Here is a 16,481-nt window from a genome sequence, read left to right on the forward strand (position 1 = left end):
CTGTGTTGGGGAGCCTCATGTGGGGCTCAGACCACTTGCTCCTTGGGGGAGAACCTCTGCAATTGTAATTATCTTCTTTGTGGGTTACCCCCCCCAGGGGTGTGGGTCTTGACAATATTGCAACTGCACCCTTCCTACCCATCTTGTGGTTCCTTGTATATTTAGTTGTAGATCTTTTCTGCTAGTCTTCTGGGTTTTCTGATAGTTGCTCTGTAAATGGTTGTAATTTTGCTGTGCCCATGAGAGGAGGTGAGCTCACGGTCTTCCTACTCCTTCTTGGTCCAGCCCTATGATGTTTTCTTTTTTTTTTAATATATAAATTTATTTGGTTTTGGCTGCGTTGGGTTTTCATTGCTGTGTGGGCTTTCTCTAGTTGCAGTGCGCAGGCTTCTCATTGCGGTGGCTTCTCTTGTTGTGGAGCACGGGCTCTAGGTGCGTGGGATTCAGCAGTTGTGGCTCGCGGGCTCTAGAGCGCAGGCTCAGTAGTCATGGCGCATGGGCTTAGTTGCTCCGCGGCATGTGGGAGCTTCCAGTCCCAGGGCTTGAACCCGTGTCCCCTGCATTGGCAGGCAGATTCTTAACCACTGCGCCACCAGGAGGTCCTCTTTCTTGATGTTTAATGAGAAGTTGTAAGAAGGAACGTTGAAGGCTGCTAACCAGAAGTCATTTTTGACTTGAAAGTCCCTTCTTATACATCAGTTAGAATCAAAGACTTTGTTGTGTTCAAACTTTTATTTTACAGATGAGGAGACAGGCCTCCAAGAGGCTGTGATATGCACAAGGTTATTTAGCTAGTGTACGGGCAACCAGGGAGAAAACGTCTGGGTCTGGGCTTTCTCATTCTCCTGATGAGAAAGTGAGACTGGTAGAGATCTGGTACAGGGAAAGAGGCACCCATCCCTGCCTTTAGGCCTGCCCTAGGGTAAAGCTGAGCTATGCCCTGGTTAAGTTCCCTTCACAGCTCTGTTTGCTGAGCAAGGCCTCCCATGCTGACCGCCAGTTACTGGGGCTTTAGAAGGTGCAGGATGCAGGAGGTGGGACTGTATTCCTTCACAATTTTTCAGAGCCGAGGGAAAGCAAGTCCCAGCGATGAGGGATGACTGGAGGAACTGAGTAAAGGGAGAGCTAGACAACTGTCTTCAGACATTAGGGGAGTTGTCCTAAGTAACATGTAGCAGATTCAGTGTGTGGTGGTTGTGGGGTGAGCAGATTTCAGATCAGTGGAAGGAAGATCTACGAGGCTGGACTGTGCGATGACAGAACTGTCTGCCTTAGGAGCCGCGTTTCCCCTTGTGGGGGAGTGGCCAGACTTTGGAGAGAGTTTAGAGGACATTATTCCATATTAGGAGAGTGGACCAAATGACCTCAAAAATCCTTTCCCAATACTGCTGTTCTGTGAATTTACAGTTGAGAAAAGATTTTGCCAGGTTCAGTGAGGGTGACTGGAAGCAGTTTTGTAGCTATCGAGAATCAGGGACATTCAGGAGTCACAGAAGTCAGGGGAATCTTTCATATTAGGAATTGTTGCAGTTACAGATAAACTGATACAGGGATCCGTTTGAGTTTGGTTTTTCATTCAGAGTCTGCCCTGATCACTAGAGGTTACTGGAAGCAAAAAGGAATATTCTTCACTGTTTATTGTCAGCCACATCTGAGATTAGATCTTAAAATGGGAACAAACCAAGTACCTTGGATCCCTACTTTTACAAGAGAACACAGGAGGATCGAGGTCAAGTTAGAATATAGTTGTTCCATGAGGTTTCTCCTCATGTTGGCTGTTTCTGTGAGAGCAAGAGCTATTAAGAGCACTCATGGCTTCTAGAGAGACAGTGACTTATGTGGCTGGTATGAGCTAGAATAGAAAATTAACATGCATATGGGGTAAGTCTCAACTTTTAATTCACCAGCACCTTAAGGGGAATGTAGAGAAGAAATAAAAGGCGGCAACAATTGACAGTAAACATCGGGATTTGCTAGCAGTGGTATTAGACATTAGCGGTAGCAGGTCAAAGATATCTCCATTAGGCTTTAAGACAGTGAAAGATTTGGATGCATGTACAATTTAGGCTGGTCTCTGAATTTCTACAGTTATAGGCTTCCCACATCATCGTTCACATGGGGATGCCTCTGTTGCCCATGTCCTTCCCCAGCGACGCAGGAATAAGACTAGGCCAAATGCTTTCATACTCCGTAAGTCCTTATTCCATCTGTCTACTCAGTCACCAAGTCATTCACATCCTAGCTGATGCCAGGTTATCAGTTTTCCCCTGCTTCCCTTAGAAGTCCAGTGTTTTCTTCTACCCTTGCTACCCGTCAAGATGCCTTCTGTCTAGGGCTCATCATTTCCTCTCTTGTTGAAACCCCTCCAAATTTCTATCGATCTTTTTTCTCATGTTTTTAAGTTCTTCCTCTATGCTGGAATCCTCTTCCAATCTGCAAACAACCTCTTCCTTTCCATAGCTCCATGCTGGAGAAAATGAGATTGTCTTGAGGGAAACTAACCAGGATAGAAGGGATGTCCAGGCCTACTCACCACATCTCCTGACATACTTACAATTGGGCTTCTGGGGAGGGGTGAAGGAAGTACCTCTTCCCTTAAATTGTCAGGTATATTATCCTCTTCCTTCCCCCCACATAAAAATAAGCTTTTCCTCTGGCTAGGCTTAAAGTTTCTTAAGATAGGGGATGGCCTTACCTAGTTACTGTGCAGTCAGTATCCAGCCCTCTAGTTCTGTGGTTCTCAAACCTCAGCGTACATCGGAATCACCCAGAGGGCTCACTGACAGAGACTGCTTGGGCCCACCCTCCACCCTTAGAATTTCTGTCCCAAGGTGGACCCTGAGAACCTCCATTTCTAACACGTTCCCAGGTGATACTGGTGCTGCTGGTCTGAGGAGCAGTCTGAGCACCACTGACCTAGTTTAGCTTCTCCCAAAGACCTTCCTGGAGAAGCCAGCCTCCTCAGGGTAGCTTCCCAATCTTGACGGTATATGCCACCCATTTCCCTGAAGTCCCCTCAGAGATGGAATTCAGCTGACACTTTGGGATGGGCAATACTTAGTAAAATAAGAGACCAAGACACCAGGATCTTGTTAGCTGGATATATTTCTTTTTGTTTGTTTTTGTCACAGAACACTGTTTGCAGTAGAGGAAACTGGCATTGCAGTCTGGTGGTAAAATGGCTTGTTCACATAAACCAGTACATGTTCATCCTTTAGCGCAAAAAGCCCTAATGGCGCGTACCCTATTGAAATTCAGGACATCTCCAATATTCTCTCTCTCTGTTTTTCTTTGTCACTTTTTTTTTTAAATAAACATTTTCAAGGTTTGTCCAAAAGAAGGCCATATAGGTTCTTGGCTAGCGGAAGACAATTCAGAACAGTTGTTGCACACTTGGACTGTTACCTTCTCCAGGCTGGCAGTTGATATCTTATTTTTTTCCAACTCATTTTTATTAAAAAAATAAAAAAATGCTCCAACTATCAGTTTTACAAAATCTCTAAGGGAAACACAAGAGCAAGGTGCTGAGGTAAAAAACACCTGAGGTAGCTTTTTTTTGTGTGTTTTTCTCGTTAAAAAAATCTGTAAATTTAACGCCCTGGGCCAACGACCTCGTGTAAATTGCTATTCTCCTCCATATTTTTTTTTAAAAGAAAGAAATCATTTTGTTGAATATTGATGGCTTATACACCAAAATGTAAAAAGACAAAATACATTCTTTCTTTGTGGAATTTTTCTTTGTTTGGTTGGTTGGTTTGATGGGTTACTGTTTTTCCTCTTCCAAAATGCTAGGACAAGTACCATTGACTCTTGTTCTTTTGAGTAACCAAGTGTAAGTTGAGGCTGGTTTGTGTGTTTCGCTTTTGTTCCTTTGTGTGATGTGATACTCAGAGCACTGCTTTGCCTGGGGGGTGCGTAGATAGGGGAATTGAGACAGAGGGATGAGGGAATTAACAAGAATGGGGATGGAGAGGATGGGGAGGGAGAGAGGGGGTAGGGGAGAGAGAAACAGAGAGAGACAGAGAATTATATAGCAGTATGCAAAAACCAGTTTAAAACCTGTGAAGCAAAGAGAAATGGGTGTGTGAGCTAGACAGGGATGAAGAGAGACAGAGTTTCCTCTTCAGAGAGACGGTATCCCTTCTGTTGACATACACAGGTGATCCAGAACTGCTGTGAGTGTCCTTTCGACGAGAATTTCCCTCCGGGTGAATTTTGTGTGGGTGGCCTTGAAGCTCCTTACTAAACCGTTAGACCTCCCAAAGCACGACTTTATTCTTTAAAGTCTAGAAAAGCCTGCTTTCTCTTTAAAAAGAAAAAAGAATAACTGATTAAAAATTGGAGTTAGTTGAGTTATCTGATATATTATTTCTAAAATATATTAACGCCGCAGGCACCCTGTGTAACCCACAGGCCACATATCTTAACATCTTTCCCTTCTAATATGTACATACATGTACAGAGACAATTTTCCGCAAAAAGAAAAGGGTGTGAATTTTGCTTTGATTTGAACGCATTCACCTATGTTAGTTCAACTAGAAGGGATAGCGTGGTGGGGTTAGGAGAGACCCGAGTGGATGGTGAAGTGGATGGCTGGGAAGCCTGCAGAGGCCCTGGGGGAGCTGGGAGGCTGGGCCCCGGCACAGCTGCCCTCCCGCCTCCTCCCTGGCCCCCCGGATTCTCAGGGCCTCTGCAGAGCCCCTGGCGCCTCCGCAGACTTCTCATTCCTCAGGATGGTCTTTGGTTTGCTCCCGATCTGGCTGGCTGTGTTTGGTCTCATTCTGTCAGGTGTTGGAAGGGCTACATTCATCCGTTGTTTGCTGGTGCCTGTGGGAGCCTCACTTGCTGCGCTGTGAGGCAACTCCCTGAGGATATTTCTGCTCCTGCTGCTTCACCTGTTGTACAATTTCCCTGATCTTGCGCTGTGCAGTCTGCAGCAAGGGAGAGGAGGGGGACAGGGGAGAAAAGGAACCCAGTTCTGAGGACAAGCAGTGGGGTGTGGGGAAGCGGGGGCTGGGACTTGGGGGAAGGAGGCGGTAAACTCAGAAAAGTGTCATCTACCTACTGAGGCCCTGACTCCAGGCCTTTTCTGCCTGGAAGTAAAGTGGCAGAGTTCCCCACCCCCACCCCGCCGAGGCTGCTGGGTGGAGGGTAAGAGGGTGGGACCCCAGGAAGCAGAACCAGGGCATTAGTGACTAGGGAACCTGCAGAGGTCAGACGGCATCCTCCCTCCCAGCTAACACACACTCCAACGTCCAACGCTCCGCCTCCTCCCCGCCTTCCTAGAGTAACTGCAGAGACAGTGGTGTATGGCAAGGGAAGATGGACAGTCAATGGGATGGGGAAAAGTGAGAAACTGGCCCAGACACTCTACCCTGAACAAGTGGAGAAAACACATGAACCCAAACCTGTCCCCTCACCCACCCTGCTGCTCCCATGGCAGGGAGAACCCTGCAGACTGAACTCCTACAGGAGCCCAGCCATTGAGACCCACGCTCAGGACACTGGAAGAGCTGGGATGGGAGAGCCCCAGGGGTGGTGTGGTAGGCCTCTGACTACAGGGGTCTCTCAAAGGGTGCTGGTGGGGTGCAGGTCACAGCAGCATGGCAGGTCCTGGCAAAGGCACGGCACTGAGAGCGCAGGCTGACGCTCAGACAAACCTGCAGTGTTGGCTTAGACTGCCTCTGCTCCTTTGGGACAGGGACTGGACTGCTCTATCCCCAAACCCAACCCCCTCCCCCGCAACAACAACAACAAAGCATCAAAAAGAACCAGGTCACGTGATTCTGAGTCACTAGCCCTTCTGACTGGAAGAGAAGCAGCTGTGTGGAGCCCTGAGTCCTAATGGGGGTTGTCACAGTGAAGTAGAGGAGAGGAAAGAGAAACAAGGGTCTTCTGACATGAGCGTTTAACCCATAATAGTGGAATTCTGGCACCTAGGCTGGTCCTCAGGGCCCAAGGGTAGCCCTTGCCTGGTATATGGCTCCCAGCAGGGGAAGGCTGTGACTAAGGCCTGAGCGGGAGGACGAGGGAACAGGAGAGCCGGCAGTTCAGCATTTCAGAGGCTTTTGAACTGTGCTGGCTTGACTCCAAAGCTCTATACCCTTCCTCAGGCTCCTCCAGCAGGCCTGGGAGAGCAGTGGTGAGCCAAGGAACAGTCGCCCCTGCCCTGTTCCATCTGTGCATGGGGGTCGGGGTGTGTGTGTGTGTGTGTGTGCGCATGGCCTGGGGCCACCGGACAGGTCACCAAGAACTTAGAGACTTGCAAAGAGATTAGCAGGAGAGACTGGACCCTCACAGCACAGGTACCTGGCTGGCAAAGAAATGCCCGATAATTCGGACAATCACTTCCTCATTTTCATCTGGCGTTTGGTCACGAGGCACAATGACTTCTGCACTGGTTAAGTTCTGCAGTTCATTCACCTGTGAAGGGAGAAACCAAAAAAAATTCCTGTGACTTGCTTCACTGCAGTGGTCGGGAACCGGAACCCAGAATATCTGCAAGGTATGTCTGTATACTCTGGGCGGGACTCTGCTCCTAATCATCTTCCTGCTGCTATGTGTGTGGGTTTACAGGGGCAGGAGGCAGCCTCCCTGTCTTCATTTCCCAGCACATAGCCTAGATGCAGTGTTCCTGGACCCAGGACCCTGGTGTTTCGGTGTCTGGCTCAGCACTGTGGATTTGGGGCCCTCAGCTCTAGATGATGCTAATTACATTTTTGTCCTTGAAGAGTCAGTGGGGGTCTGAGGGAAGTCAGGCCAGGAGACGAAGCCAGCTCAGAGCACACTTACGGTTTTGCCACCCTTGCCGATCACACGGCCGGCTGTAGAGGAGGGCACTCGGATGTGGGCTTCCAGCTTCACCTCCTCTTTGGGGTTAAAGAAGTTTTCTTCTTTCAGTTTCCCAAAGATCCGCCCCTGGGCCTGAGAGAGCAAGACACGTCAACCTGCTTTAGCAGCACTGCTACAGGAACCAGTGAGTCCAGGCAATGGTACAGCCCCAGCCCCATGCTCCCTGGGGTCTGCTCAGCTCACTCAGACCCGGTGGGTGCATGCCTGCCACACCCAAGGAGTGCACCTTGCAGACATGTACAGACACTCCCATGTCTTCAGGTTTGCACATGGATCGCACAGGAAGCTTTCTGTGTACAGGGTCAGGGTGGAACTACATGTCTTATTTCTGTATCCTGAGCACCTATAAATGTTTGGTTGAATGTATTTGTTCAGGGAATTCTTACTTCCTCCCACCACGATATGTTCAGGCCTCTGGTTATTAAAGGATGGAGGCAAGGGTGGTGGTGATGGGATTTGCTCTTTGATGTATAACTCCAGAGCCAGTGTAGCCAAAAGCTTTTTGTTCTCTTTAAAAGAACTTCTTTTTTTAAGAAAATTTATTTATTTATTTATTGGCTGCACCGCATGGCATGTGGGATCTTAGTTCCCCAATCAGGGATCAAACCCGTGCCCCCTGCAGTGGAAGCGCAGAGTTTTAACAACTGGACCACCAGGGAAGTCCCTAAAGGAACTTTTTAAAAAACTGAGATATAACTTACATAACCTAAAATTCAGCATTTTAAAGTGTACACTCCAGTGGTTTTTAGTATATTCACTAGGTTGTGCAACCACCACTGCTATCCAGAACATTTCCATCCCATTCCCCCAAATAAAAACCCGTACCTATTAGCAGACAGTCCCAATTCCTCCCTTCCCCATGTCCCTGGCAACCACTAAACTACCCTTCTGTCTCTGGATTTGCCTTTTCTGGATGTTTCACACAAATGGAATATATAATATGTGGTCTACTGTGTCTGCCTTCTTTCACTTGGTGTAATGTTTTCTAGGTTCATCCATGATATAGCATGCATCAGAATTTCACTCTTTCCATGGCTGAATGATATCCTATTATGTGGATATACCACATTTTGTTTACCCATTCATGAGTTGAAGGATTATTGTTCTTGAACATTTACACGTGTTAAGTTTTTTTTCTCAGACACATTTTAAATACGAATTATACTTTTACAAATAAATGTTTCTGACCTTTAGAAAACTCAAGTTATAATTTTCCTAGGAGTGAAAAGGCAATAACAAAACAATGCAGGGGAATGGAGACAAGATGGTGGAATAGAAGGACTTGAGCTCACCACCTCTCACGAAAACACCAAAATCACAACTAACTGCCAACAACAACCATTGACAAAGAAAACTGGAACCTATCAAAAAAGATATTCTACACCCAAAGACAAAGATGAAGCCACAACGAGATGGCAGGAGGGGTGCTTTCACGATATAATCAAATCCTACACCCACCAGGTGGGTGACCCACAAACTGGAAATTATATCGTAGAGGTTCTCCCATAGGAGTGAGAGTTCTGAGCCCCATGCCAGGCTCCTCAGCCTGGGGGTCTGGCATCTGGAGGAGGAGCCTCCAGAGCATTTGGCTTTGAAGGCCAGTGGGGCTTGAGTGCAAGAGCTCCACAAGACTAGAGGAAACAGAGACTCCATTCTTGGAGGGCGCACACAAGGTTTCATGTGAACTGGGACCCAGGGCAAAGCAGTGACTCCACAGGAGCCTGGGCCAGACCTACCTATGGGTCTTGGAGGGTCCCCTGCAGAGGCAGGGGTTGGCTGTGGCCCACTGCAGTGGCAAAGACACTGGTGGCGAAGGCCCCAGGGAATGCTTCTCAGCGTGAGTATGCCTCCTCCCTGAGGTCACCATCTTGGTACTGAGACCTGGCCCCACCCAACAGCCTGCAGGCTCCAGTGCTTGGACGCCTCGGGCCAAACAACCAACAAGGTGGGAATACAGCCCCACCCATTGACAGCTGCCTAAAGTCATCCTGAGCCCACAGCCACCTCTAGACACACCCCTTGACACGGCCCTGCCCACCAGAGGGACAAGACCCAGCTCCACCCTCCCACGGGCAGGCACAAGTCCGTCCCACCAGGAAGCCTGCACAAGACCCTGGACCAACCTCAGCCAGGGGTTGGGGCAGACACCAGAAGCAAAACTACAATCTGGCAGCCTGCAGAACGGAGACCACAAACACAGAAAGTCAGACAAAATGAGACAGCAGAGAAATATGTTCCAGACGAAGGAACAAGATAAAACCCCAGAAGAACAACTAAGTGAAATAGAGATAGGCAATCTCCCTGAAAAAAGAATTCAGAATAATGACAGTAAAGATAATCCAAGATCTTGGAAAAAGAATGGAGGCACAGACCAAGAAGATACAAGAAATGTTTCACAAAGAGCTAGAAGGTTTAAAGAACAAACAGGTGAACAATACAATAACTGAAATGAAAAATACACTAGAAGGAATCAAAGGCAGAATAGATGAGGCAGAAGAATAAATAAGTGAGCTGGGAGACAGACTGGTGGAAATCACTGCCACAGAACAGAATAAAGAAAAAAGAATGAAAAGAAATGAGGACAATTTAAGAGACCTCTGGGGCAACATTAAATGCACCAACATTTGCATTACAGGGGTTCCAGAAGGAGAAGAGAGAAATGGCCCTAGAAAATATTTGAAAAGATAATAGCCAAAAACTTCCCTAACATGGGAAAGGAAACACTCACTCAAGTCCAGGAAGCACAGAGAATCCCATACAGGATAAACCCAAGGAGGAACATGCTGAGACACATATTAATCAAACTGACAAAAATTAAAGACAAAGGGAAAATATTAAAAGCAACAAGAGAAAAGCAACAAATAACATACAAGGGAATCCCCAGAAGGTTATCAGCTGATTTTTCAGCAGAAACTCTGCAGGCCAGAAGGGAGTGGCATCATATATTTAAAGTGATAAAAGGGGAAAAAACTACAACCAAGAATACTCTACCCACCAAGGCTCTTGGTTCAGATTCAATGGAGAAATCAAAAGCTTTACAGACAAGCACAAGCTAAGAAAATTCAGCACCACCAAACCAGCTTTACAGCAAATGCTAAAGGAACTTCTCTAGGTGGAAAAGAAAAGCCCACAACTAGAAACAGGAAAATTACGAATGGGAAAGCTCACTGGTAAAGGCAAACATACAGTAAAGGTAGGAAATCATCCACACACAAATATGACATCAAAACCAGCAATCGTGAGGAGAGTACAAATGCAGGATATTGGAAATGCATTTGAAATGAAGAGACCAGCAACTTCAATCATACACATACACACACACACACACACACACACACACACACACACACATATATAGACTGCTATATCAAAACCTTGTGGTAACCACAAACCAAAAATCTACAACAGGAACACATACACACAAAAGAAAGAGCAATCCAAACACAACACTAAAGATAATCATCAAATCACAAGAGAAGAAAAAAAAGAGGAAGGGAAGAAAAAAGACCTACAAAAACAAATACAAAACAATTAACAAAATGGCAATAAGAACATACATATTGATAATTACCTTAAACGTAAATGGATTAAATGCTCCAACCAAAAGATATATATATATATACACACACACACACACACACACACACACATCCCATAGGAGTGAGAGTTCTGAGCCCCATGCCAGGCTCCTCAGCCTGGGGGTCTGGCATCTGGAGGAGGAGCCTCCAGAGCATTTGGCTTTGAAGGCCAGTGGGGCTTGAGTGCAAGAGCTCCACAAGACTAGAGGAAACAGAGACTCCATTCTTGGAGGGCGCACACAAGGTTTCATGTGAACTGGGACCCAGGGCAAAGCAGTGACTCCACAGGAGCCTGGGCCAGACCTACCTATGGGTCTTGGAGGGTCCCCTGCAGAGGCAGGGGTTGGCTGTGGCCCACTGCAGTGGCAAAGACACTGGTGGCGAAGGCCCCAGGGAATGCTTCTCAGCGTGAGTATGCCTCCTCCCTGAGGTCACCATCTTGGTACTGAGACCTGGCCCCACCCAACAGCCTGCAGGCTCCAGTGCTTGGACGCCTCGGGCCAAACAACCAACAAGGTGGGAATACAGCCCCACCCATTGACAGCTGCCTAAAGTCATCCTGAGCCCACAGCCACCTCTAGACACACCCCTTGACACGGCCCTGCCCACCAGAGGGACAAGACCCAGCTCCACCCTCCCACGGGCAGGCACAAGTCCGTCCCACCAGGAAGCCTGCACAAGACCCTGGACCAACCTCAGCCAGGGGTTGGGGCAGACACCAGAAGCAAAACTACAATCTGGCAGCCTGCAGAACGGAGACCACAAACACAGAAAGTCAGACAAAATGAGACAGCAGAGAAATATGTTCCAGACGAAGGAACAAGATAAAACCCCAGAAGAACAACTAAGTGAAATAGAGATAGGCAATCTCCCTGAAAAAAGAATTCAGAATAATGACAGTAAAGATAATCCAAGATCTTGGAAAAAGAATGGAGGCACAGACCAAGAAGATACAAGAAATGTTTCACAAAGAGCTAGAAGGTTTAAAGAACAAACAGGTGAACAATACAATAACTGAAATGAAAAATACACTAGAAGGAATCAAAGGCAGAATAGATGAGGCAGAAGAATAAATAAGTGAGCTGGGAGACAGACTGGTGGAAATCACTGCCACAGAACAGAATAAAGAAAAAAGAATGAAAAGAAATGAGGACAATTTAAGAGACCTCTGGGGCAACATTAAATGCACCAACATTTGCATTACAGGGGTTCCAGAAGGAGAAGAGAGAAATGGCCCTAGAAAATATTTGAAAAGATAATAGCCAAAAACTTCCCTAACATGGGAAAGGAAACACTCACTCAAGTCCAGGAAGCACAGAGAATCCCATACAGGATAAACCCAAGGAGGAACATGCTGAGACACATATTAATCAAACTGACAAAAATTAAAGACAAAGGGAAAATATTAAAAGCAACAAGAGAAAAGCAACAAATAACATACAAGGGAATCCCCAGAAGGTTATCAGCTGATTTTTCAGCAGAAACTCTGCAGGCCAGAAGGGAGTGGCATCATATATTTAAAGTGATAAAAGGGGAAAAAACTACAACCAAGAATACTCTACCCACCAAGGCTCTTGGTTCAGATTCAATGGAGAAATCAAAAGCTTTACAGACAAGCACAAGCTAAGAAAATTCAGCACCACCAAACCAGCTTTACAGCAAATGCTAAAGGAACTTCTCTAGGTGGAAAAGAAAAGCCCACAACTAGAAACAGGAAAATTACGAATGGGAAAGCTCACTGGTAAAGGCAAACATACAGTAAAGGTAGGAAATCATCCACACACAAATATGACATCAAAACCAGCAATCGTGAGGAGAGTACAAATGCAGGATATTGGAAATGCATTTGAAATGAAGAGACCAGCAACTTCAATCATACACATACACACACACACACACACACACACACACACACACACACACATATATAGACTGCTATATCAAAACCTTGTGGTAACCACAAACCAAAAATCTACAACAGGAACACATACACACAAAAGAAAGAGCAATCCAAACACAACACTAAAGATAATCATCAAATCACAAGAGAAGAAAAAAAAGAGGAAGGGAAGAAAAAAGACCTACAAAAACAAATACAAAACAATTAACAAAATGGCAATAAGAACATACATATTGATAATTACCTTAAACGTAAATGGATTAAATGCTCCAACCAAAAGATATATATATATATACACACACACACACACACACACACAATGGAATATTACTCATCCATATAAAGAATGAAATAATACCACTGCAGCAACATGGATGGACCTAGAGATTATCATACTAACTGAAGTCAGTCAGACAAAGATGAATATCACATGATATCACTTATATGTGGAATCTAAAACAATGATACAAATGAACTTATTTACAAAACAGAAACAAAGACTTCGAAAACAAACTTACGGTTACCAAAGGGGAAACGTGGGGGGAAGGGATAAATTAGGAATTTGGGATTAACATATACACACGACTATATATAAAATAGTCAACAAGGACCTACTGTATAGCACAAGGAACTGTACTCAATATTGTGTACTAACCTATATGGGAAAAGGATCTGAAAAAGAAAGGATATATATATATGTATAACTGAATCACTTTGCTGTACACCTAAAACTGACACAACATTGTAAGTGAACTATACTCCAATATAAAATAAAAATTAAAACAATGCACCCCACCCCCCAAACACTTCCAACAAACTGTGCTATTTCCCCTCACACCCATGTTTATGCCTCATCTTCAAAACCACAACCAAGGGGATCAGAGATGCCATCTGAACTGGCATTGACAGTCCACTTTTCCATGGGTAAGAAGGGAAGGAGGGCTCCACAGAGGGAGCAGCCTGGAGGTGGGGAAGATAGGGTGGGTGGGAGACTATAGAAGGAAGGGAAATGGAGGTTGGGCCTCCAAAGAAGAGCCTGAACCTGGCTCTGGGGCAGCTGAGCCTGCTAAAGGCCCTCAGCCTTCCCTAACAGGCTGCCCTGTATCCAGGGCTGCAGGGCTGAGGGGGTTCTTGGCACTGACCTTGAACTGGGCTTCAGGTGGGCCGGTAATGATGACCATCCTTTCACTGACGTCTGGGCCTTCTGCTGGGGCAATCTGCAGTTCACAAAGCAAGAGGGAGATGCTACTGCTTGGCTCTGTTCCCCGAGCTCCTCCTCCTTGTCTAAGAGGATGGCACACCCACTAGCAAGAGATTGTAAGACTCACACCTTTGTGCCTGGTGCTTTGTCTGACCCTGCTGCTTCCACTCTGGGTCTTAGGAGATTATGACCGTAGTGCCCAGTATCAAATTTGGGTCTCTGGCCACCCAGGAATAGTTGGAAACAAGTTAGTACTTACTGCCTGTCCCTGCCCCCACCAGCAGTGTGACCAGCCTCCTTTCACCAAGGAGCTCCACTAGCCCACCCAGGGCCCAGAGGCGAGGAAGGGCTGGTCCACAGAGGAGTTAAGTTGGAGTTAGCCTGCAGAAAGGGCTGTTAGTGACAGGTGTGACTAGGAACAGCTCCTCTAGCACACAAATCAACTGATGGCACCAGAGCAAGAATGAGGACACCTTGGTTCCAGTGCGTGCTCTACAAACCCTTCCTCTCCCCACAGGTGAAACATGGCAGTTGAACCTGGCAAGCTCAAAACCTCCTAACTCTCACTCTGTGACTCTGACGTCTTTTGTAACAGAACTCAAGATGGAACAACCGAACATTTTTTTGTTAGATCCTCTACATATTTTTTTCCCTGCATACCCTGCCTTATTTCAAATACCTTTAAGGTAGATTTAAAAATAAATACAATGTAGCATAATTAAAGTTAAATTTATTTATTTATTTGGCCACACCACGTGGCTTATGGGATTTTACTTCCCTAATCAGGGAACTTGTGCCCCCTGCAATGGAAGCGTGGAGTCCTAACCACTGGACCACCAGGGAATTCCCATAAAGTTACTTTTAAATGAGCTAAAAGTACATCAGGCACTTAGGGATGAGCCAGGAGTGAGATAAGTACACAAATGCACCTCATAAAGTCCTACACACCACCCAGAGACCCCATTCCTGAGACCGAGCTGTTCAGCGTGAACATGATTCACCACTGACGGGGCGTGTCTGAAGTTATCATCTCTGAACCACTGTGTCTCAGTCTTGGCTCCCGCAAGAAGACCTCCACCTCCACAGGGTTTTCCTTTTCTCTCAGTACATGTCCTAAGCCAGGCTGCACCTGCAGGCCTCGGGGTGCTGTGTCACTGTCCCAACTTTACCGTGAAGACAGACCCAAGGCCTGCGCTGACCTTGCCCACTCTGAAAGGAGAGACTCTTCTATGAGACCTTCAAAGAAGATCTGGCCCGACTACTTAGTGGCACGAGGATGAACGTGAGACACAGGTCACCGACCAGTGAGCTTCTTGGGGGTCTTCCCTTTGCTGCGGGCAGACCACCTGCCAGCCTTCAACTGCAGGGCAGCAGCCTCAGCCAAAAAACAGATGTGTCCAGGGGACTGAGACCCTCCAGCAGGCCACATACAGACTGGCCCATAAGATCCCTGGCGGGAAACCTCATCTCTACTTCTACATCCATAGGTGGCATTAAATCTGCTCCTTATTTCCAAGAGTAAATGAGAGTGACAGGAGCATGGACACGGTGGTTCCCAGCTCTTATCCACCCAAATCAAGAAGGGCTGAAAGGCTAATTCATAATTCACGTTGACCCAATCAGTTCTCACAGTTGCCCTGCTCCGATCCTGAAAGAAAGCCCCCCATCTCTCCACTACCTGGTAATCACAGCCCAGCCCAGAACTCTTGAGAGCCGCATGTGTGCTCCTGCAGTTCTAGAATGGCACTCCCCAGGCAAACTCCCTGAGAGGACCTGGAATGAGGACTCCACTTTATGACGACTGAAGCAAATGGGAAGCAGAAAGATGAGGTGACCACCAAGACCACAGGTGAGCAGGGCTGAAACAAGGATCAGGAATTTTGTGTGGCATTCTGAAACCTGTCGGCCAGATGATGTGCAGGAAAGGCAGGCGACGGGGGCTCAGCTCTCACCTGTAACTGAACCATCTCTTGCATGCACCGCCCGATCCCAACTCAGCCCACCCCCTCCAGCACTCTGCTCCCACGTGTTAGTGTAAAGCTCTTCCCCCGCCCCAGCAGCATCAAATGTGCCTCTAGTTGTGGCCCCTGAAGACTGGCAGCACAGGATTGGGGGGTGGTTCTCTGGAATTAGTGAGATCATCATCTTTAGAGACAGATACTGTCAGAGGCCTGTCAAGATAAAGGAAATCTAGCAAAAACCAGATTGATTTTAAAAAGTAGGAAATGTCTCTTGCAAATGTTTGGCTTCCCTGGCTTTCTCTCTTCTCTACTGCTCTGGAGAGAGCCAGAGCCCATTCTGTCCCCTGCTGTCTTTGCCCATCACAGAAATCACGCCACCACTCAACTCTGCTGGGACAGAATGCTGTGGGGGAAGGCCAAGGGTTTGATCCTTCTCTACTTTCCCAAAATCTTGCTGGAATGACTCTGGTATAGCACTCAGGTTGCTCAGGTTGAAAAAACATTCGACCAAAAATAGGATAGCCCGGTCCAACCTCAGCTCTCACATTCTTTAGCTTTGTGGCCACTGACATGTCAATGAAACACTGGGCCCTAGTTCCTTATGGGCAATGGTAAGTGGAGAGTTATTGCTGCGATTAGTCCTGGGAAGTGCCCTGTAGCCTACAAGTCAGCAGAACTGCTATCTATGAGCCAGTCCTGCCACCTGCGTGCCTTGGCCATCTCCCGTTCCCTCTCTCAGTCTCCCTTTTCTCAGGGGAAAAAGAGAGGATTTGATGAGATGATCCCTCAAGTCCCTTTTAGTTGAAATTGTCTCATTCTGTCCCTTGCGCTGCATCGCACCTCAGACCACAGGACCGGACACCGAGAATGGCCCTCAGGGTGCTGCCAGCCCAGTGGTCGTCCATACCTTACCTGTCCCACACAGAGGGCGGGCCCAGCACAGCCCGTCAGTACCTGGGCTGGGGCCTCACCTGCAACAAGCCTGCCGG

At 47.0% G+C, this 16,481-nt stretch overlaps 1 protein-coding gene and 1 long non-coding RNA gene across 5 annotated transcripts in view; one reads left to right on the forward strand and one right to left on the reverse strand.

Moving 5' to 3' along the window:
* Positions 1-618: 618 nt before the first annotated feature.
* Positions 619-16,481, reverse strand: part of IGF2BP2 (insulin like growth factor 2 mRNA binding protein 2) — a 168,722-nt gene continuing 152,859 nt past the window's right edge. For 3 of the 4 annotated variants that reach the window (XM_024124251.3, XM_028491881.2, XM_028491882.2), the window contains 4 exons: positions 13,473-13,547; positions 6,793-6,924; positions 6,310-6,423; positions 619-4,931 (listed from right to left, as the gene is read on the reverse strand). In XM_024124251.3, coding sequence (XP_023980019.1) covers positions 4,839-4,931; positions 6,310-6,423; positions 6,793-6,924; positions 13,473-13,547 — 414 coding nt within the window. In that variant the 3' untranslated portion in view covers positions 619-4,838. The remainder of the gene's footprint in view (positions 4,932-6,309; positions 6,424-6,792; positions 6,925-13,472; positions 13,548-16,481) is intronic. The other variant, XM_024124249.3, reaches the window with a different exon arrangement.
* LOC114486574 (uncharacterized) lies at positions 6,432-15,214 on the forward strand. The gene is made up of 3 exons (XR_003680547.2): positions 6,432-6,505; positions 6,901-6,976; positions 14,049-15,214. It is a non-coding gene; the product is annotated as an uncharacterized lncRNA (long non-coding RNA).

This window comes from Physeter macrocephalus, chromosome 1, assembly GCF_002837175.3.
Source record: "Physeter macrocephalus isolate SW-GA chromosome 1, ASM283717v5, whole genome shotgun sequence".
Lineage (NCBI taxonomy): Eukaryota > Metazoa > Chordata > Mammalia > Artiodactyla > Physeteridae > Physeter > Physeter macrocephalus.